Here is a 12804-nt window from a genome sequence, read left to right on the forward strand (position 1 = left end):
TTTGAGTATGGCTTGCAGACGGTCGATTACATATTCCCTTACTTCGGGTGTACCGGAAGACGAGACCCCTAGCAGATACAGCGGCCACACAATAGTGTTGCTAGCCGAAGCAAGTATCATGAAACGCTCAGCACTGTTGCTCACCCCTTCCATTTGGATGGGATCGTGAAGAGTAGGCCCGCTGAAAGATCCAGGGCGGGGAGGATCATCAGCAGATGGGCACTCTGGGGAGGATGACGCAGATGTTGCCGGTGATGATACGACGCGAATTGGTGGCCTTCGTGCCCTGACGAGGGTGACTGGCAACCCACGGTCCTCCGGCTTCGCGTCATTGTAGTTGACGACGCCAAAGTGCTGAGGAACGCTAGCCAAGATGGCATCGCGCAGCTTCTCGAGCGCGTCTACAGACTTTGCGAGCTGGAACTTTGCCTCATACGGCCATGAGAGGATAGGTTGTTCGCCGAGATCTTTACAGAGCTCTCCAATGATTGTCTCGTGCACCAACATTCGCAGAGATCGAATGCCGTTCCATGTAGCCGCAAGGCCCAATGCAGGATACACATGGCAGTGGAATCCATCGAAGACGGCTGGGTGGGACTGTGAGAGATTCACCAATCGGTAATGCCACGATTCTGGGAGGTCTGCAATAATGTCGACAAAGTCATTGTCAACCTTAGCCAGCTGGTCCACGATGGCTTCTGTTTGTCTGAGCTTTCCGCGCTTGATGTCGTGCCGCAGCTGCATGACTCTATATATAGGTCCGGACATTCGCCAATTCGGGTCACCCGGAGGCGAAAGCATACCCAGCTGGTTCCGAAGTTCGACCAGAGACGGGGGCATTGGCAGGCTCCTTTGGATACAGCTGGTCAACGCGATGTGCGTCAGCATGATGAACATACGCACACCGGCCCTCGACCTGAATTGAGCGAGGCCGCGCATCTTTGCCAAGGCAGAAGCGCCGTTTAGGTGCTCTTGCCATGCCCGGACTGTCTGTGGGCTTCGACCGGTGAGCATCTCATACGTGTTGAGGACGAGAATCGAAAGCATTGTTGTATCCTTGACTGCTTCGGATGGGTCCCGTAAGGCGTCATTCGTCAGACGGAGAGCAGTGCCGTAGCTCCTGCGTGCCCAGTCCATCGTTCGATGGCACTTGGTAAGGTCAGCTAGGCCGGCCAGACCCACGGCAGTCATGCTTGCCATGACGCCATCCACCTGCCGACTTGGAAGCATGCTAGCTGGACGCCAGATGTCGAAGACGAAATCATAGTTCTGGTAGCACGCGTTTTCATCAACCGAGACGTAGCGAGAGAAGAAGAACGCCGTCCCACGCTCCTGATACGAGGGTGCCAGCGCATACAACAAGGTCGTCGGTGGTGATGTGGGCCAGTTGCCCTCTTCCGGTGATGGCAATGAGCCATCTTCATCGTCGCTGTCGTCGTTTGATGGAGGATAGGCAGGCTCGGGTGGTGATGGCCAAGGAGCCTGGCGCTGCCTGCTTCTTACAGGAACGGGCTGGGTTACAACAGCGAGCGCAGGGGCGGGTTTTCGACGAGTGTCGGTCGCTGTGGTGGTCGTTCTGGGATACGGAGCGGAGTTTTCGGGCTCGGTGCCGGAGCTGGACGGTGCACTCCCGCTGAGTCCCGGGGGCTCGGGGACGCCTGGAGCGTTCGACGCTGTGGGAGGCTTTCCAGAGATCCGGGTCCTTGTTTTGGTTGCCTTTCTTTTGACATGGGCGCTTTCATCTCGAAACATAAGATCGACAAGGTTGCGGTAGCCAGGGCATTCTTGCTGGCGTTTCTCGCATTGGCCACAGCCGGGTTCTTTCTGATCACACTAACGGGGAATATTATTAGCATAATGTCAGGTCGACGTTGCTCAACGCTATCAGGGTGCCGTCTCCTAGCAGCATTCGGAAAGAGCTCCTGTTGACAGAAAGGCGTGCCCGGTCACGGTGATGACTATAGAGAAGCACGCCTGCAAGCCCACACTTACTCTGATCTTTCGCTCTCGGCAGCTAGAGCAGCCCTTGGACGGCTTCCCACAATACACCATGATGAAACCTCACTCAGATGGCTCGCTTGATATCGGCGGCGGGTCGTCTCGAAGAAGACAGCAAAGGTTGGCCGTGCTCAAAGACTGCCGAACGGGATGGATTTGTCTCGGGGGGTGCCATCGTCGGACTTTGATTTAGTCCATTTTTTTACGACGAGAGGTCGGGGCGGGGAGAAGCGAGGGCTGCGAGGCGGAGATGAAATGCGCAGAGAAACCGGGATTCATGCAGAGCGGGCAGCACTGGTCGGAGATCACCATGCTCCGTGGAGGAGCGCCCAGCTTTCAACGGTCGAGTTCGAGTCGAGAATGCAAGATGATGGGCCAAAAGGGGGATGCTTCTTGGTATCTTCGAAGGATCTATCAGTAGGTCGACGACATATACGTTGTTCAATCGGGCGTTCGGGGCATGTCAGTAGCATGCCTTGAAGGATGGAACGACGAAATCAGAGCCTGCCTGACTGCGATATCGCCTCCGCAGCTGTCATCAGCAGGTGCGTTCAGGCCGTTCCGGAACAGAGACAGAAAATCGCAGCGACGGGGGTACGATACCTGCAGGGCCGGAAGAGCCCTTGGAGGGCGCACGACTGGACACGCAGCGGTGGCGACGGGGGCTTCGTGAGCCTAGAACCGGGCAGCTAGAGCCAGGGTCTTGGTCCAACGGCTTTGGGTCTAATGCCGAGGCCTGGCAGATTTACTGCACGAGTATTCGTTTCCATTACGGAGAAACGGAGCCTGCGCAATCAATCTCAGTCGCGCCATCACAAACGAGAGAGCATGTTGCTTTCGTGCCGTGGGCCGATCGACGATGCATCTAGTGTCATCGTGCCTATCCATACGTACGGAGTATCCGTACATTCATTCGTTTGCTGGTGGATGGTCGGTCAAATCTACGCTGCCTGCTGGGCACATTGGCGCGTGAGGACCTAACGCATATCACGAACAGGTCATCGGGTGCAGACAGCAAACCAAATAAACCAAACAGCTTGTCGACCTGGCAATACAACTGTGGCTCTAGGCAGCATGTCCCCGGCGGGAATGGCTGCAGAAGCGTGCATGGGCAGGATTGATTCCGAAGCTGGACCGCAGCCGCTTAGCTTACCTTACTTAGCTCGCGTGCTCATTAGCCCGCCGCCCTCAACGGTTTCTTTTCCCGAGCTAGCCAAGCGATGGACGCCTCCATCCATGTCACCCACTGCTCTGCCCATTCTATTTCGGTCCCTACCGTGAATGGCCGGCATACGACGGCTGTCGCAAGCCAGCACGACTGCATAAACACTCGGTCAGTGACCATGAAGTGTGCCGCTTTCGAGAGACTGGGCTGAGAAAAGCTGACGGCCAGCCATGTTACCAGAGAACGGATCACATCTTGGCCCACGATCGCTGGAGCGGATTCACCATCCACCATCCTCTCGGGTACAACGGGATGGCGGCTGGATTTCGATAACCCTCGTGTCTCTAGGTGGGACGAAAAGATCCCGTCGCACCGCGCACCAGACAGAGCTAGCTTGACGCGCAAATGGCATCTATTTGTGCTATCCGGTCGGGGTTGCTCAATTTATACATACAATCGTATCGTCGATCTTAGAAAGGCAAGCTCATCTTTCAAACATATGTGCATCCGAGCATCGTCCACGTCTCGACCGCATGCTGGAACACGGCAACAAATATACAGGCCCGAGGGCGATCTGATCGGAACCCTTACAGCTCTTCTTTGGCCGCGGACGTACTTCCGCCGCCAATACCAACCGTCAGCAGCTTGGGGTTGGAGTCGAACAGCGACCCTGACTGATCAGCACCGTTGGACGGACCAACATCGTCATATGGAAACGCATAACCACGACCACCGGTGCTGACCTCGTGGCAGATGCGCGAATAGTGGTTCGTCCGGGTGTCCTTGTAGTAGTTGGCCACCTGCTCTCCCTCTGGCTGCTGGTCATCGATGAGGAGCGTCGACCGGTTGAACGCCGCCGCGATGCGCGCGCCAATGGCCCCCATCTCCGCTTGGTTACTGGGGTACCCGCCAAACGGCCCTGTGCTGCAGCTGAAAATGTCTTTCGAGGCCGGCTGTGCGAACGATCCGACGTTGCCAAATGTCAAGAGGTTGCCGGAGCCCACGCGTCCCTTGACGTCGCCCCATTCAGCCTGAGTGTTGACTGTGAGGACTGCTGACCTGTACTTCTGCCACACGCTATCGACGTAGGGCTGATAGTAGCCGTCAAACAGAGTCGGCTGCATGACAATACCGGAGTTGGGGCTCAAAACCCTCAAGTTGGCCGTATTGTCAGCCGTGCGGACAATCAGCTCGCTCCAACCGGCATTATCCGCGGCATCCTGAGCAATGAGTTTCTCGCAAATCTGATCGAGGCCGTTGCTTGGAAGGCCAGGTACGTTGGTGACGGTGCCCGAGTCGTTTTCGAGAGTGAGTGAGACCGGGATGCTCGCGAAGTCGACATAGGAAATGTTGACGAATAGCTGAAAACTGTTGAATGTGAATTCTGCAAAGCCCCAAGCCAAATTGTAACTTTTGTCGGATGGGTTGGTGGCCGAAGGCTCGACGACGGCTGGGCCTGGGTTCAAAAAGAATTGAAGCGGGCCGTCCCGGCAAAACCAGATCCTCCCACCCGCAATCTGGGGGATCGTCAGCTTTCGCGTCGACCCCGGTGCCCCGAGCGAGATGGCACAATCGGCACCCAGCGGTTGGAGAATCCCAGATGGCGAGCTGGGATAGTAGCCAGTGACCCCATCGGACTGGAGGAGGAATACGGCATTGTTCTTGTTGATATCCAGGCCGGTTAGGTGGGCATACGCGTTGGAAGAGCCGGTATTGTTCTGCAGAACAACGTCGACCGTCGATCTCGTCATGCCTGCTATTGTTGAGCAGTTGAACTGCTATGATGATTTTGGTGTCCGTTGGCTGTGCTTTGATGCGCCGATATCTTGCAGTAGCAACATACAGCGCTGCCGCCGTCTGGGTTGATCCTTTTATGATGAAGGTGCTCAACGCGTTCCTTCGTTCGCAGGCAAGAAAAAGCTGGTTCAATGGCAACTGACCGACCGGGATGGCCATGTGCGGGTGCTTGGCCCATCCAACAAGTGACTATTCAAACATCGCGAGAGACAGACGCGCAAGTGCGATGCTCTGGACTCTCCCTCCCTGACGGCATGACGGAATTGACGGCATGGATGCGCGGACTAGTCTCCACTGCTAGGAACGTCTTGCCCGGTTTTTGGAGCTCCATCTGACGGCCCCGTTACCATGCAGCACATGGCCGGGTTGCCTGCATTAATACGTCGACCTGGTAGCGGAGCATGAGAAGGAAGCGCAATTCGTCCGGAGCAGTGACAAATGACTCCTTTGGGGCCCTGGTGGCTGGGAAGAGGCAGAGAAGGCCGCCAAGTCACTTGGGATCGGTAGGGGGATAATCGCGACGACGTTGCGCACAGGGGAAATCCGGGGTAAAAGTGTCTCGGCCGCATTCTTCCGCAGAGGTATCAGACGGATCAGCCGCCCAGCAAGAGCCGAGGCCACGGAGGTGGACTGCAACACTGCAGCAGCCTGACCCGGATAAGAGCGACCAGTAGTTGCCGATCCTCTGTTCCTCCCGCTGTTCATGTGCCTCACCGAAGATGGTGAGGGGCCCGCATACATGTGCTGCTGATCCCCCGCAATGGAGGCCACATTGGAGAGGTTCGAGACACGTCCGTTGCTAGCTAACAAGTCGGCTCGTCAGCGTCATCAGATCAATGTTCCGGCAGGCGGTCTACCTTGGCGTGGAATGAGACCGCCGTTATCTGGCAACTACCGAACATGACACTCACTGCCATCATGATAGCGTTTTTCAAGCTCTCCAAAAGGAAAATGACAACGTGACCGACCGGTGGCAGGTTTCGAAATCGGCCAAGTGACGGCGTGGTCAACTAGGCACCCCCCGAGCCCCAATGGCGGGCTGTGACGGTGATGCATAACTATTGCAGGTGTTTGAGGCCGACGCAGATCAATGCGGGGCAGACAGATCGTTTGATGATTCAACCCTAGGTGAGACGTATCGTATGAATTTCATCATCATGACGGTAAAAATACATATATGGTCGTTTGGTGACCTGCCTGCCGTAGACTCCGTTCGCCACGCTGCAAACCCAAAAAAGAAGAAGAAGAATCATGATCATCGTTTAAGACACAAAACAGGAACCCCCAGTTACAAAATTCGCGTACAGACCCAGCCTTCTGAGTATGCCAGCAGAAGGAAGAAAGATCAGATGAACCAGACACCAATGAACAACAGGCTGACAAGCAGAGGCCATGAAGGAGTCTCTGCCGAGGCAGAACCTTGCTGACCCCCCTGGTCCTCGTGACCATCAGGGCTAGGCTGTCCTGACACGGTCTGGTTGTTGGTCATGTTCGTCTGAGCAGTAAAGAAAAAGGAAGGGTCGCTGGGGATGGTGCAGACGGCGTCGGGTGCTGAGAGATCGACGCAACGAGCCTGGTGGTCGGCCTTGCGAGAGTCAAGGGATGAGTTGAAATAGGCCTTGACAGAAGCCACTGCAAGAATTGCGTCCTTCTTGGGCGGACCGCCAGACCAGAGAGGATTTCCATTGCTCCAGTGCTGGAGAATCAAGTGACCACCCTCGACAGGCACGGCACTGCCGTTCATGCTTCCGATTATGACACCATCGGCGTAGAAGATAACCTCATCGGAGAGATAGTCGATGCGGTACTCGTGAAAGCCAGTAGTAGGATTGAAGCCGAGGTTTGCCTTGATGAAATTTCCTGTTCCTGTAGCGTCGTAGCCCTTCTCCAGGGACTCCCGCGATTGCAGAACAATGTTGACAGGATACGAGTTGTTTGCCGCGTTGAACTCTCGCGTGAGGAATTCCATGTCAATCTCTTGAGTGTCGTTATAATACTGCATTCACTGTCAGCAATCTGTCTTGTATTATCGGCGAGCCAAGGAGTCTTACCCAGAAGAAGGCAGCACACGTCCCCGGGACATCAGGGACCTTCATCATAGCCCGGAAGGAACCATATTGTAGATCATTCCGAGCCGAGTCAATCTCTGCGCCCGGCACTAGTCCATCTACTGTTTCGCTCTCTACGAGAAGCTGAAGACCGGCATCCATCTTGGTCGAAGCGAAAGAACCTGAGCCTGCATTGTATGAGGTGGCGACGTTGGTGGGAATGAACTTCTCCCCTAGAGGCCCCCTTGCATTCGCATTGGTCTTGTTGAAGTCCTGCCGCACCCAGTCGGTGTTGTTCCTGATATCCTTTACCTTTGTGAAGTCGGTCTCGATCAGGTCGGTAAAAACCTCGACTGTGCCTGTGATGTTGGCTGCATAACCGCATTCGCAGGCAGCCTGGGCGATGGGGGCCAGAAGACCGGCCATCGCCACACGTATCGCGGCAATATTCCTCATGGTGATTGCTTTCTAGACTGCTGTCGTGGGGTATGTGGTTGCGTGGGTGTCTTTATTCACATGTACTACTGCCAGAGGAGTACACGGATCGTCGTCCAAACTTTTGACAGAACTGAAGGAAGTCTAAGCACGCAGGCAACCAGTCCAGGCGTGCATAAACAAAAATAGAGAGGTGATGGGATGAAATGGAGTGAAGGTAGACGCTCAGGCGAAACGACTGAGAGGGGGAACGAAAGACGGCGGGTTAGCAAACAAGAACAACACAAAACCGAATGGACGGAAGTAAACAACGACGTAGCGGGATCATCGACGGACTATGTACTTGTTAGGAGCACGATGGGGACGCACAAGGGTCGGGAGAAAGCAACGCTGTACCACCGTCGCTTCCATGGCTTGGATTCCTCCACAAGCCAGAATACAACCCTCCTTCTAGATTTCACGCCAATCAGGATAGTCGTCTCCATGGAATCGGTAGCTGGCGAACGGGCAACATCTGGGAGCTGTCGGAGGTCAAAGAGGAGACCAGTTGGCGAACAAAGACAGGAGTGAGCCGTTCGAGCCGTTCGACACGTTGGAAACGTGTGCCAGCGTCGTTGAGCTGTGGCTGGTACTATGGAGGAGGCCAAGCTTGACAATGTTCAAAGACACGAAACATGGGCCAGTAATGACCGTTGCAGACCGTCTTCTCGCGATTCCCAAACTGATCTCTAACGTACTCAGCTGGACGAACTGAACAAAGAACCACGGCAACTATAACGGGCTGAAGCCTGGAAACCGGTTGGAAATCAGAGTTGGCCCGAAATGTCTACCGTCCCTCTTTAGCTTCCCTGTCCGTATGTCCGAGGGAGTGGTGGCGGTCCAGCCACACCAGTTGGTGTTACGTCGCGTCGCGTCTCGTCGTATTGTTCACCCTGCAAGAGCCCGTATGAGCTGGATTGGACGAAGGATAGGACTGGCGGTGGGAGTGGGGGGCTCGAGCGGGCGTCGTACTCTGGAGTTCGAGTCGGGGCCGAAGGCGTTGAGGCCAAAGCCACCACGTTAGAAGTCCACTGAGGGCCAACAAAGAAAGAACAAGGAACGAAGACGCCAACCTTCGCTGGAAAGCTGAGTCTGCCCAGTAAAAGCCCCCCGTTGTGTTTTCCCGTTCGATGTCTCATCCACAAGTTAAAGTGTGGCTTTCGTGTCCCTCGAGGCTCGAGAAAGCCCCCTGAGCTCGATCGTGCATCCAGTCACTGCCTCGACGTTCCGACCTTCCACGACGGCGCGGTGTGCGATTCCTGAGAGATCACCCGCCGGCATCTCGCGTCAAAAGTCGACATCAAGTGGGCCAGGCCAGAACCTGCGCAGTGTTCCACTGCTGAGAGTGAAGTTTGTGGGAAGAGCACATTATTTGCCCACTGATGGGTTGTGACAGATAGACCAGGTCTACGTCACTGTGCGATTCACAAGAAAACTGACACCTCGCCTGGTACAGGGTCCTTATTCTCTAGCACGGAGGTCATGACACGCTCGTCTGTGACCTAAAACAAGTTAGCGCAAGCAGCTCCTTCAACAATCGAATTCTTCTTTGTCAACCAAGCGACGGACCTCTCGACGATGATGATTTTGAGAAGCTTAATAGATTCTGCTTATTGTAATGTCATACCAGCCGGAGTGGTGAGCCAAAGAATAACCCCCGCGTGGGTTTGCCAATGAGGAGAAGTGATATTTCAACGCTCGACTCCTAGGAAACTATCTATACACATGTACTCAAGCCAGCTCCTCCACCTCATTTCGACCGATCAACAGTGCAGGACAACATCGTCGCCCCAGCTGCCAGGCCCACCCTTGCCGTGATCCCTTCTCTCCAGCTACTCATGCCGATGGTGCATTCCAGAGCAGAGACAATTAAAATCAAAGTCAAAACGAGGAAATTCCAGGGGAAGCAAATACTGCAATCTGTAGGTCGCACAAGGTATCTGAGCAAAGTCAAACAAGTCAGGCAGAATGCGCGCAAGATCCGAATAGACGAGGAAATAAGGAGCAAACTAAATTGGTTGAGCCAATTGAGCAGACAATGTTCGAAAGTGAAGACGGAGGGGAAAAAAACCAACAACAGCAAACAAAAAACCAAAAGGATATCAACAGCGCAAAAACATTAGTAAGAGCTAGTGGAACAACGCAAAAACCTGTCAATAACCCGTCATCCTGGACCAGCCAACGTGCCTTGAGGCAGCCTTTGGGATGCGTGAGCAGGGCCCGAATTACCCATATTTCCCGGGTTCTTACCCAGGAAACCATGCCGAACCCATATGCCCCAACCCATCCCCGTGTTTCCTGTGCTCATTATCGCCGATGACCGAGTCCAATGCTGGGACGCTTAAATCAACGTCATTCCAATCGAGAAATAGAAAAGGAGAAAAAGAAAACCAGAATCCTCGAAGCCAGCCGCGTTCGAGCAACCGATTAAACGCAAGGACTGTTCCGAAATCAATCCTCTCCTCATCTGCGCCGCATCTCCCATACCATTTGGGAAACACACCTCAAACTGAGAGGGTATGAACAACTCCGATTCCCTTATGCGCCAGGAATTACCAAAAACCAACCCAACGGACGGAAAGGTATATGCCAAGGAAAATAGTGTGAAACATAAGGAAATCGTTCAATCATCGCAACTAGTACACGCTGTCCTCGTCCGCCCCCTGCGATGTCATCGAAGGCGTAGAAACGCTGGAGGATGCTTCCATGTCGTCGACATAGCCCACAAGCGCTTGCGCGTGGAGGCGGAAAGACTCGCCCATCAATCTGGTGATTCTATTTAACCGTTAGCCATCGTTCTCTCTATGTGGTGCCTGCCAGTATAACTTACCCCCAAACGACGACCTCGTCAAGCATGCTTCCCCAAAGCCGAGCAACAACCGAGCTAATTTGGGAAGCGTAGGCTTCGTCGATGTCCTTTTCGAAGAGCTGGCGGACCTTATTGTACATGACTAGTTCTTCCTCGGTGGCCGGCTCCTCGTCATGTTCCAGACGGTAGAGCCAGAGGGAGAGGACAATCATCAGGTCAAGACCACACAAGGCGTGCTCAACGCTCCAGTTCGTCGGCGAAGTACGCGCAACCCAGCGCACACCTTGCACAACAGCAATCTCAATGCAATTATAGCATTCTTGGATTACCTTGATCATCTCGCTAGAGCGCTTGACGCGATCGCGTGCGTTTGTCATGGCAGCCGCAACTTCGTACGAGTCGTGGTATCGCAATGCCTCCTGCACGGACTTCAAGTCGACCTCCAAACGAGCCCGGGCGTTCCTGTAAAGAGCCTTGGCATTGAAGATGAGAGGGTGTCCCTTGTGAGGGGCGCTCAATGGAACCGCAACATTCTCGGGCTCACAGAGCTCGAGGGATTTCTCCCATGTCTCGAGAGCGAGTCTGAGCTTGTACTCAGTCACAACATCCTGAAGAGCCTCAGGACTGCGCTTATGGTACCACACTTCAAGGAACAGGGCATTTATCATGACCCTCGACGCAAACGCGCTGTACCTGAGTGTTTCTCCCTGGAACAGATTGTCATGCGCTTCCATGAAGGTTGCCATGGGCGACGCCTTCAATTGCTCCTGCCAAGCGGCCTCATCCGTAACCTGGAGGTTCCAGAGTGCTTCCGAAGACGGAAGTTGAAGGTCTTCAAATTCATTGAAGCTGATGGCAGGGGTGTGATTGTAAGTTAGCGTCAGCAGCCCGAAGAAGATGTACACGGCGTAGTAAGTGCGACGACAGCCCTCATCTTCCACCCACTCGGCGCGAGCCGGCTGTGCACCTCCGCGAGCTTCCTGTCGTAGCTTGAGTTCGTACCGGTTTCCAGCGACCATATTCGCGAGCAAGCTCTTGATAGAGCAAGCCCACTCGAGCCCCTTGGGATCACCACTCCAGCTGGCAAAGATCATGTTGAGTAAAGAGCCCTGCATTGTCCACAGAGGGCACTTGCGTGAGCTGAAGTTCTCCTTGTTAAGGAGGAACTGGTTGACGAGGACCTTGGAGCCAATGTGGAGCATGTAAGCCTGGTCTTGATCGAAAGCGTAGAGCGCACCAATACTCAGCACGGCTAGAAGCAGAGCTGGAGAGACCCTAGTAGAATCAAAAGAAGCAGGGTGCAGGAATGGCAGGTGGTGGTGAAACAAGCCGAAGTACGTTGACAAAAAACGGTTGAGAGACGTCAAGTTGGGCAGGCGGAAGCCCTCAGGAATAGCATGCTCGGTATCATTGGCCCGAATGTTGTCCAGAATCTGGTTACGTTCATCGTCGCTAGCGACCTGAGGCGCACGGAAGCCGGCAGACGATAAGCTAGCCTCGTTGACGTAAGGGCTCAGTGGTGTGGGAGTTCCGGCAGCTGAGTTAGGAAGGCTGTTGATCATGGACTGAAGGGCAGGAACAAGGCCGTTGCAAGTCTGGCCGTTGATGGGGGGAAGCTGAACGTTGTGATGAGGCTGCACGGTGCTTCCACTGTTGAATGACTGCTGCGACTCGAACGAGCCAGAGGCCGAGGAGGCGATGGAGTGTGCCTTGGGCTCTGATGACTGAGACATGAAGCTCTCCCACTGGGGCACCGGGAAGGCGCCATTCGAGTACGTGACAGTAGACTCCATGGCGTGCGGCGAGTAGGGCATCGAGGGACTTCCCTCGTAGTGGCTACCTGCGGAACGAGCTCCTGCGGCAGCCTTGTGCTGGAAATCGGCGACAAGCATGGCGGCAGTCTCAACGTCGATAGTGCCATCATGGGAGGCGGCCTCGAGCTGATCTATCGCAGACTGGTCGAGCATAGGCGTTTTGGCAGGTCCGCCAATGGCTCTCGTCTTGGGACCCGAACGTCGCTTGCCGTCGCTGTGCAATGGGATGCCGCCATCTTTGGCATGTACAGTTCGATCGTGCCGAAGTAGAAGATCGCGTCGAACAAACGTGCTCCGGCATTTCATGCACTTGAAAGGGCGCTCCTTGGTATCTATTACCGCGGTATCATTAGCATACTGATGGGTGATGGTCCAGCGCGCGTCGATGGGGGGAGGAAGTATTTCCCGTGCCACGATGCAATGCGATTTGGATCGACGATGAGGCGGAAAGGAGGGGTTGCTAATCGTCGCGAGGGGTTCCCGGTCGGGTGGAAGCTTCACGGGTAGAGAGGAGGGGAAGGAGAGGGGTTCGGGACACAACTTACGAGAGCGCTCATGTCTGCTGCGGTGCTCACTTCTGCTGAAGGCTCTGTTGCAGAACTGGCACTTGTACTTGCGTTCCGGGGCGAGTGAGGCCTTGCGGGAGGCCGGTGTTGATGAAGCGGACGTGGGAAGGACCGCAACGCTTGCGCCGGGCAT

The 12804-nt window shown here is 54.8% G+C and overlaps 3 protein-coding genes and 1 pseudogene across 4 annotated transcripts; all 4 read right to left on the minus strand.

Annotated features, from left to right (window-relative positions):
• Positions 1 to 208: 208 nt before the first annotated feature.
• Positions 209 to 2052, minus strand: GCG54_00006225 (annotated as a pseudogene). The gene is made up of 2 exons: positions 1993 to 2052; positions 209 to 1833 (listed from the first exon to the last, which is right to left on the minus strand). Coding segments are annotated over exons 1-2 (1685 nt in total).
• A 1698-nt stretch (positions 2053 to 3750) lies between these two features.
• GCG54_00006226 (uncharacterized protein) lies at positions 3751 to 4914 on the minus strand (the record flags this gene model as incomplete). The annotated part of the gene is made up of 1 exon (XM_045406236.1): positions 3751 to 4914. One exon carries the CDS (start codon positions 4912 to 4914, stop codon positions 3751 to 3753), a length of 1164 nt encoding a protein of 387 aa, XP_045265619.1.
• A 1391-nt stretch (positions 4915 to 6305) lies between these two features.
• GCG54_00006227 (uncharacterized protein) lies at positions 6306 to 7464 on the minus strand (the record flags this gene model as incomplete). The annotated part of the gene is made up of 2 exons (XM_045406237.1): positions 6306 to 6956; positions 7012 to 7464. 2 exons carry the CDS (start codon positions 7462 to 7464, stop codon positions 6306 to 6308), a joined length of 1104 nt encoding a protein of 367 aa, XP_045265620.1.
• A 2654-nt stretch (positions 7465 to 10118) lies between these two features.
• On the minus strand, positions 10119 to 12804 carry GCG54_00006228 (uncharacterized protein; the record flags this gene model as incomplete). Its single annotated transcript, XM_045406238.1, has 3 exons — positions 10119 to 10257; positions 10313 to 12437; positions 12651 to 12804. The coding sequence occupies 3 exons, from the start codon at positions 12802 to 12804 to the stop codon at positions 10119 to 10121; spliced, it is 2418 nt and encodes an 805-aa protein (XP_045265621.1).

The sequence above is a fragment of the Colletotrichum gloeosporioides genome, assembly GCF_011800055.1.
Source record: "Colletotrichum gloeosporioides strain Lc1 chromosome Unknown consensus_36, whole genome shotgun sequence".
Classification (NCBI taxonomy): domain Eukaryota; kingdom Fungi; phylum Ascomycota; class Sordariomycetes; order Glomerellales; family Glomerellaceae; genus Colletotrichum; species Colletotrichum gloeosporioides.